Genomic DNA, 9,132 nt, shown 5'->3' with positions numbered 1-9,132 from the left:
AACTTTTTCTGGATTATTATCCTTGTGAGCATATTTATTCGGATGAATGCAGGTGTTAACAGGACATGGGAAAATCTTAAAACGCAAAAGGATAACGTAGCATATTCTGGAAGGTGCTTAAGCCCTTTATGAGAAGGCGTGTTCCTACACAGGAGGGCTCATGCTCAGAGCAGAGGACACATCAAAGTAATAGTAAAAAAAAGGCAAATAGAGCAAATGAGTCATGGCTGGAGCCATTAGGACAGCAGCCAGCTACATAAACATTCCAAGGTGGAACCTAAGAAACATTGCTTGTTGTGCCTGTTTCATCCCACCTCTTCCTTTCTTTAGTAATGGCTATTTCAATAAATTCATGTCAGCAACTGACTAAAAGCAGTAGCTCAACAGATCGTGGCTGAGAAGCCTTGAATATGATGGTGGTGGTTGTTTTAATTGTAACTTACTTTTACAATGTGCAGGACAAGCAGATCAAAGGCAGTAGAGCTGAACCAACTGGGGTTACATGATGGTGCCTAGATGAGGTTATGAGAACAAAAACAAGCAAGGAGAAGGTGTGTGCCTTGGGCTACAAACAATGCCCAGCCAAAGGAGAGGTGAATATGATCTCCTGTGCTGTACTGACTGAGTAGTCTTGGAAAATGGTTTTCCCTCTGGCACTTTGTCCACAGGTTACACACCTGGGCAGGCCATATTGGGTTTAAAGAGCCCAGCAAAACTGTTACCTCTCTTTTTGCTGTTTAGATGTAGTTCACTGCAAACTGGACTGCCAGTAATTCAAGCTACTGATCAAACAGAACTGATGCCAGGAATATTAACTGTATGTTGTCCTCTTGCTGTTGCTGTAAGCAAGTGACAAGGGGAAAGTGATGCTCCCAATTACTGATGCTCTGACCCAAGGCAACTGCAGACTGGATATACTGTTCCCCACCCCAGTGCAGGATATACAGTATACTGTATAATTTATGCAATCACAATGTACCTCTTATTAGCATAGCAGCACCATTCAGCTAGAGTTCTGAAGAAGCCAGAGGCCATCTTGGCTGTGAGTCCTGGAAGGCCTGCTCCTTGCCTGGGAGGCATAAAAAGCTGAGGCTACTGTGGAGACTATCTTGGCTGTTTCTTAGTGCAGACCCAGGTCATTAAGTCTGAGCTTCCATAACCGCCACTCACCATGATCTACCATTGGCAAGATTGACAGCAACAGCACCAGATGTGTTCTATGCGTTTGACAATATTTTATTCTCATTAATAATACTGTTTTAAATGTGCCTTTTAAATTTCACTTCCTTTAGTAATGTTTTCTTCTGACATGTTTAATAAAAATGTACTTTGTTGTGTTAAAAGTACATTCTGTAGTTGACCTCCTTTGTAACATTTTATTTTGAAATCTTCTAATATTTTGGTTTCCTGTTCATTATGCTTTGGATGTATGCTTTTTTTTACTTTCTTCAGTAATGTTTTACTATGGATTGCTTTATTTGATGTTTTGCAGGCGTAGGCAAACTTGGCCCTCCAGATGTTTTGGGACTACAACTCCCATCATTCCTAGCTAACAGGACCAGTGGTCAGAGATGATGGGAGTTGTAGTCCCAAAACATGTGGAGGGCCAAGTTTGCCTATGCCTGTTTTAATGTGTTGTAAACCATTTCCAGATTTTTTTCTTTAAAATATAAAGGGATACAGAAATGAAATGAATAATAATAAAGCAAAAGAAATATTTGAGAGCACTGAAATGGTGTGACTGAGGTAAGCTGGTTCCCTTAGTGGTCTATACGATTCCTCAGGCAGGAAACCGGTGAATATTGGGAAGGGATGCAACTTGGGAGAAGGGAAGCAAAGAAATAGGTGGTCATTGTGGAGGGTTGACTTGCTTAATGCTCCAACCATCCTGTGCCTCAGCAACCTACATGAGGCAGAGTGCCAATAACACAGTTGAGTGCCCACCTATTCTTGACGCTGAAAATATTGACCAGGTTTCCAGAATACCCCCACCAACAGCTGCAACACCAAGGCATCTAGAGAATCTACCATTTCAAAAACAAAAGCTGCCATTTCCTTAAACCTTCAGAGACAGAGTAGAATAAGGGCAGGGACCTTCATTAAAGCAAAAGGTTAAGTACTCCTGGAATAACATGCCATAAAGCAAGGGAAATGTGCAGATTTGCTCTCCTAGGATGTAGCACCTAGTCATGGAAGTTTAATTACCTGTAAGACAAGTACAACATTTATTTATCTTGTTCAATAACTACATGAAACACAAGGATTCTACTTTTCGTTGGACTTTACTCATCCTTGTCTGGTTGTTTAAGGACTATTTCTAAATTAACTCATCGATTACACACACACACACACAATTCTGATCTCCTTTGACTGATACAGGCCATCTTACATGTATTTTACAATGAGAATGAATTAGGGAACTAGATGCAGAACTCTGGAATCTCTTAAGATTAGAAACATTAATGACAGTTAAAGAGTGCAAAATGTACATTCTTTATTCTGCCATACATTGATACAGAATAAAATTTGACTTTTCAAAATATAAAAGTATTGACAGCCCTGCAAGCTGTCAATTGGCTTTTGAGGATAAAGCACATAAATTTTTTCCAGTTTTTATTGCACATCATTTACAGGCGTATTTCTTATTATTATTTACAAGTGTTTGGGCAACACCCATTTTTTCCTAATACACTGTGTTGCACAAACAAAAACGTAAATGATTCAAGCATTCTCACAACAGAACTCAATAGGTTATTTATATATATATTAAAAATTCTCCTTAATCATTAGTCCTTCAGAAGCAAACCTTTGTCCTGGGAGTAATTTCTCCTGTTGCAATTAGTAGTCAACCACTAGCACAACTGGTATCCAGAAGTGAATACTGCAAGTAAGCCACCTGCTGCTTCTCAAATACCCACTTCTAAGGCAGGATTTTTACACCTGCAGTTAGTGATCTGGCAGCATAAAAAGAATCAGGAGCACTGTTCTTTAACCAGTTTGATTCAACATTGATTAGCAGAAAGTATTTCACTGGCGATTGTGTTCACTTCATCTATTAATGCTACATCAAAAATAAAGATAGGAATTCCAAGCACAATTCACAATTTGCATCCTGGGAATGTTTTTAGACTGTGGACCTATCTTTATTCTAGGAAATATGCTACTTCAGAAACTTGTGTTAACATATATTTATTGTACACAGTTGTGCCTATTATGTATGGCTATCCACTTCCACTGGCATTTCCTAATGAAATTAATTCAGTGGTCCCTACCTACACTAAAAGTTGTCAATTGGTAATGGTGGTCTACAGTAATGGTTATTTTAAGAAAAGAGTGGCCATCTTTTAAGTGTTCACTTAAAGATCTGGTATTGGAGAACTACTATTTAATCCAAATAGGTTAGGTGCACAAAGATAAATTCTACTTGAATGGACAAAATTATGGCCTAAGGACTATTTTTAACTTCTACAGGATATCATAGCACAATTCTAAACATGTTTACTCAGATGCCAGCTTCATCATGGTTAATAGGACTTGTAAGCAGGCTATGAATTTGGTGTCTTGACCAGTTTATTTCTTCCAGTTACATATTGTCTTGTATTTAGATGAGCTTGTTTATTCCAGGAAAAATAGCCACAAACTCTCCCCACTTCAGAGGAAAAATCACAGGGACCTGCTGGTAAAGGGCAAATAATAAATTTAATGATAGCTATACTAAAGAGTGTAACAGCAACAAGCAGACTTAAGTAACTCACCCTTATTTCAGTGAGCCTTTTCCGATGAGACTTAACAATGGGTACCCCCATCCCCCATGGTAGTAGATTTTTATTACTAAGTAACCAGCAGTGTTTAAAATGTGACTTAAGTATTTAGAAATAATGTCTAACTCCAATTTCAAATTAAATACATAAGGTGCCATCTCAAGGAACTATATGGCAAGGATCCTGATTTATGAGGTGCTGTGCTTGTGCATGGGTGCTTCCCAACTCCATTGAATAGCAGCTTTTTCAAAAGCCCATCCACACTCAGCAGGGCTCAACAGGCATGAGCATCTGTCATTGGAATGACATGCCTTTTGCCTTTACATACAAATTAAATCCCTTCTTCCAGCTCACAGGAAGGTTTGGTTTCTCACCATAAAACAAGCCATGGTTATTATTACTATTCTTATTTTAAAAATGTGTCTCACTGTTCTATATTATACAAATATTAATCAACGTTGGTTGTGGCTTCAAACAAGTGGGTATGCAACCAGTGCTGCAAGGGAAGACATCCACTTGCACAGCAGGACTTCTCGCCTTCCCCAAACCCTCTGGAGCAATTTTTAGGGTGTGTAGAAGGTTGCATGGGGTAGAAAATGAAGGTGACATCCAACCGCACAAGCAAAGTCTGTTCCTTTCATGTAGTGTTGAATACAACTCATGGGGCAAGGCTAACATTTGTTGACCACTGAAGCATATTGATGACAGGTATATTGGTGTAATACTGAAGTGGGTTATCAACCTTTATTACAAAACACCCTTTTATTGTTTTATACTTAAGAGCAAACTTTCATATTATCACAAATATTGAGTATTATCTAGTTAAAACTCTGGATTTCAGTATTTTCTACTTTATTATATTATTCATAAAGAATCCTTGATTATGTTTAAAATGTATCAATCTGTCCTAACATAGCCTCTATCTAATAGATGGGATTTTGTTTTTATTATGTGGTGGAACTGAAGTATAATGCTTCAGTTATATATATTTTAATGGGTATATTTAAAACTGATTTATTTACTCAGGTGTCATTGTCTATACAAAATCATTTTTGTTTACAAATGAGTAAATTTTAAACAAATGTAATTAACATAGCAGCTATGAATAGGCCACAGAAAGCATGGGTTGTATTGAACAGTCACCCCATTTTCACACAAGGACACTGTTTGTGCAATGGAACTCCCCCTTTCCTCTCTTCATGCACCCCCACAGCATGCTTTGGAGAGACAGGGAAACCTCCCAGAAGAGGTGCACATGGGACAAGACAGAGAAATTCGGTTGCACAAGCTGTAGTCCTTGTGTAAATAGGATGAATTTGGGGATATAACCCCAAGTTCTTAACAATTGTTTCCTAGTAGAATGAAGTTGATTGAAAGTAACTTACTACAGCTTGCTTCTCTGAACTCTGATTGCTAAAGTTATCCCTTGGTAACAGTCAACTTTAGACCTCCTTTTTGAAAATGGCTACTACTAAAGAGTTTATTTACTTTTTGCAGTTGTTACAAAATGACCTATTCGACTTTGTACAGCTTTGTACTGCCCTGAGCTAAGTGGTGTTCAAACACTACAGTAGATTTAAAAACCCGCAATCCTAAAAGTAGTTAAGCTACAGTGTTCAAGCTGTTTACTGTGAAGCAACCTGCTTGAAGTCAGTACAATTACCTGAGAATTATGTAGTTTGAGGATTGCAACTTAAACCCCTTCAGGGTCACAGTGAAAGTAATTTAGATTCATGTACAAGGGAGAGGCAGATTCTGCTAGAGTAAGGGGTGAAACGTTTCTTGCTTCAAATACATTCAGAAGCATGAACAACACAGGAGAGTTACATATTGAGATGTCTGCTGAATTGTCCTTTTAATCAGTGCTTCAAATCACACTGAATTTGTGTAGCTTCAAAATGGCTCAACAAAGAATCAAACTGGTTCCTCTGGGCACATAACATAATTTACCAATAGATTGGTATCTTTGCCCTTTTGCTGTGAGCTGACAGTGATTATTTCAGAGAAGGAAAGTGTGGAATTAGTAATGCAGATGCTGAAAGGCAAGTGGCAAGACTCTACAAGAATGCCTCCAATAATGCTACTTGTTCCCAACTCTATTGGCACCTACCCCCAAGGTAAGAGGCCAGAATGACCAAAGCCAATTTAATAGTAGTGTGCAGAATGTCAGCCAAACAAACAACATAAAACAAGTCACGTTGTGTTATCGGTGGTCACGTTCTTCAGGGTTAGTCCAATAACTCAAGACTTTACATTCTTCCGTCTTTCCTTGTTTATTTTAATTAAACATGTAATGGTTAATAAACTGACATAGTCCAGAGTTAGTAGGTTGGTATTATAACATTTATTAAAATAATGCTATGGGTTAATAGAAACAGCAAAGAACCAAAGAATTAAAATGCAAGCTATGTAAAAACCCAACTAAAACCCAGATATGTCTAATGTATTCAATCCAGTAGCTAACTAAAAGCCCAAAGACAACACTCCCAATATAATAATAAAGTACTGCAAAACAATTGGCAATTTTCAGTTATCAAAATTGTGGGTTTTGCATTTTTGTATCCTTTTCTCAATCAGGAAAAAAATTCTTCTGAATGTTATATAACATACATATAAAACAAGATAGAAAAATACATTATAAACTTGTAACAATGGCTGTAAATACATTATCTTACATGTTTCTCATAGGCAATAGGTTGGTTATGGTACATACATAGCATCAAACTAAAGTAAAAGGAATAGACAAATACATGTCTGTATGGTAACATACAAGCGATGTATGTATACCCACTCTAAAAAAAATTACATAATACTGTCAGAAAAAAGTCTTAGACTACATATTTTAATAAAGAAAAATTCAATAAAGAATGATAATACTGAGAACCAAGGCATTCAGAGATTTCAAATGTCATGCTTTAAGTTGATCCAAAATGTTGTCAACTAAGTCTTCAAACTTTTTCAGAACAAACATTACTTTTATAAGTCACACTTCTCCCAAGAAGAGACCTTTGATCAGCATCTAAAAATGTCCAGGTTTATCATAGTTGAGATGAAACTGGATCAAATACTGGTTATGTTTTAGCAATTCTCTCTCCAAAATTTTTGAGTGTTGCAAGTTTATTCAACCAAACAAAAATCAAAATGGCACAGCATATACTGAAAGTCAAACCAAAAAACCTATGTGTAACAGGAAGACAAAGCCAGTGGCAAGATAAAATAAAAGCTAGCTGAATACAAAAGGATGTATGTTTATTGCATAGTAAATAAATTGATACTTGTTTCCAGGTGAGACACAATGGTTAGACCAAGTCACCATGCAGGTGCTTAAAAAGTAAGCCCTCTTACCTAACTTACTATTGACCTTTGATTTGGAAGCTGTGAAGATTTTTAGGATAATAAGTTGACACAACGGAGGGGGGTTATCACCTGATCTTTGCCAAATCTGCTCAAAGCAATTAACGTATCACTACTTGCTCATATATATTTTTACTTCACCTTTGTGCGTAAAGTGTTTTATCACCACTAGCCCAGCTATGCAAATGTTTACTGACTCAAACTGAAGCATAGCTGAACTTCCAGATAGTTAACTGATACTTCTTTTCCTTTTCAGTAAAGCGCAACCGACAGTTAACATTCATCAAGTAGGAGTTTGATGAGGAGTACACACTATTTGGCATTGTAGATGAAGCACACAAAAACCTAAAACATGCTCAAAGACAGACTGTCTGAATGCTCAGTTTAGTCATGGACAAAGTCATCCTGTAGGCAAGTTCACGTTCTGCTGTGTTTTCCCTTATCTATTTCAAATAGGGACAATGCAACCTATTCCGGGGGCGGGGGGGGGTATAACACTTGCTACTGTATAAATAGTGTAATCTAATACTTTGATTTAGAATGAGACTGCATCTTAGAACCCTTTGGTTTAAGGCTGAGCAAGTACTATAAAAATATATTGTCTACAATTGAAGAGGGAACATGTTACAAAAATATTGCGGTTGGCTGTTGGTGGAACAATTCCATTTCACAGTTTCAGATCTGACAAAGTTGCATTATGCTATGGCAAAAACCAGGTAATTTAAATGGTCAACTCATTTGTCTTTCCTCACAGCTTCTTTTCACATACTGGGCGACAGAGTGGCATGCATTAACTTGCTGTCTGAGGGAGGAGCGGATTATACGAGACGTCTGACTAAATGACCATGAAGAAAATAAGGCACTTTCTCTTCTTTATACTTATTCCAATACTTAAAAAATAAAAAATAAAGACAAAAAGGCTCTTTTGGTCTTTTGTTTCTCGACAACCACCAGAAAAAATCATTTAATGAAATAAAGGGTTTCTTTGTTCGTTTTTCTTTTTTATAACACTTGAAAGTATAAAATGCTACATTTCCAAAAATATATTTTTTCTGCACCAGCACCCTTGTATAGTAAAAGTATCTACTTTTTTCAATTTGTTTCAATGCACTACACTTTATCTACAATTTCATTACATGTATACAGCAAATAGGCAAGCATGGCTTTTACATCCTTAATGAAATTTCTCTATACAGGGAGGTTTAAAAAAATATTTGAACAGTTTGCCCAGTAATGTGACACATAATGCATGTACCTTGTACTCATGTAATCTTTTAAGGAAGTTGATGTATAGTAAAAGAAAGTATCTCAGGATTAGCTTCAATAGTGTTGCTGTTTAGTTTATGCATTGATGTAGTTCAAAAATTCAGTAACCTATCTTTCATGGCACTTTTTTCTTCTTAAAAACACCCAATTTGGCAGGTAATATAAAAAAGGCTGCATCTTCTGCCCTTTGAGGGCATTGGTAGTGACTACACTGCATGTCAAATTTTGAATACTTTTAGGAATCCCTTCACCAATGACATCCCTGACCAAAGGTTCATGCATGATGCATCATCACACAGTACATTCAAAGAGAACTTTGACTTCTTTATGAGAAGAAAAAGATTCCTAGAAGTCTCACAGTAACTGCCTCTGTCATCAGGGAGTTAAGGGACATCTGCCTCCATCTCTCAAGTGAGGCCGTTCTTACCATTCATTTAGGGTGGGACACTAAAAGATGATCAGTGCGGAGGGATGAATTGGACCTTATTGCTTTACTACTATTCAGTGCAGGTTCTAGAACCACTTTCACCCAAACAGGGAAAAAAAGCTGAGTTGGAGGACAACAATTTCTTTGTCTTTTTGTTAGATGGTAAGACGAACGGACAAGTGCCTCAGCTCGCTGCACTGAAGACAGGCAAGCAAAGGCGATTACCAGTTAACTGATCAGCAGGCAGGCATGGTCAGGTCATCATTGGGTGAAGAGTTCAGAGGTCAGAAGGTCATAGGTTAGTTGCCGGTGGCGGCTGGGTGG

At 37.4% G+C, this 9,132-nt stretch overlaps 1 protein-coding gene across 15 annotated transcripts in view; it reads right to left on the bottom strand.

Moving 5' to 3' along the window:
* Window positions 1-2,474: 2,474 nt before the first annotated feature.
* The window catches only part of QKI (QKI, KH domain containing RNA binding), a 109,461-nt gene continuing 102,803 nt past the window's right edge, over window positions 2,475-9,132 (bottom strand). For all 15 annotated transcript variants that reach the window (XR_014546181.1, XR_014546182.1, XR_014546183.1 and 12 more), the window contains one exon: window positions 2,475-9,124. Coding sequence is in view for 6 of the 15 variants with exons in the window: in XM_083605917.1 (XP_083462043.1) it covers window positions 9,108-9,124 (17 nt within the window). In the remaining 9 variants the exon portion in view is untranslated. The remainder of the gene's footprint in view (window positions 9,125-9,132) is intronic.

Source organism: Podarcis filfolensis (genome assembly GCF_964270895.1).
Source record: "Podarcis filfolensis genome assembly, chromosome: 3".
Lineage (NCBI taxonomy): Eukaryota > Metazoa > Chordata > Lepidosauria > Squamata > Lacertidae > Podarcis > Podarcis filfolensis.
This window is presented reverse-complemented; position numbering and strand designations above follow the sequence as displayed.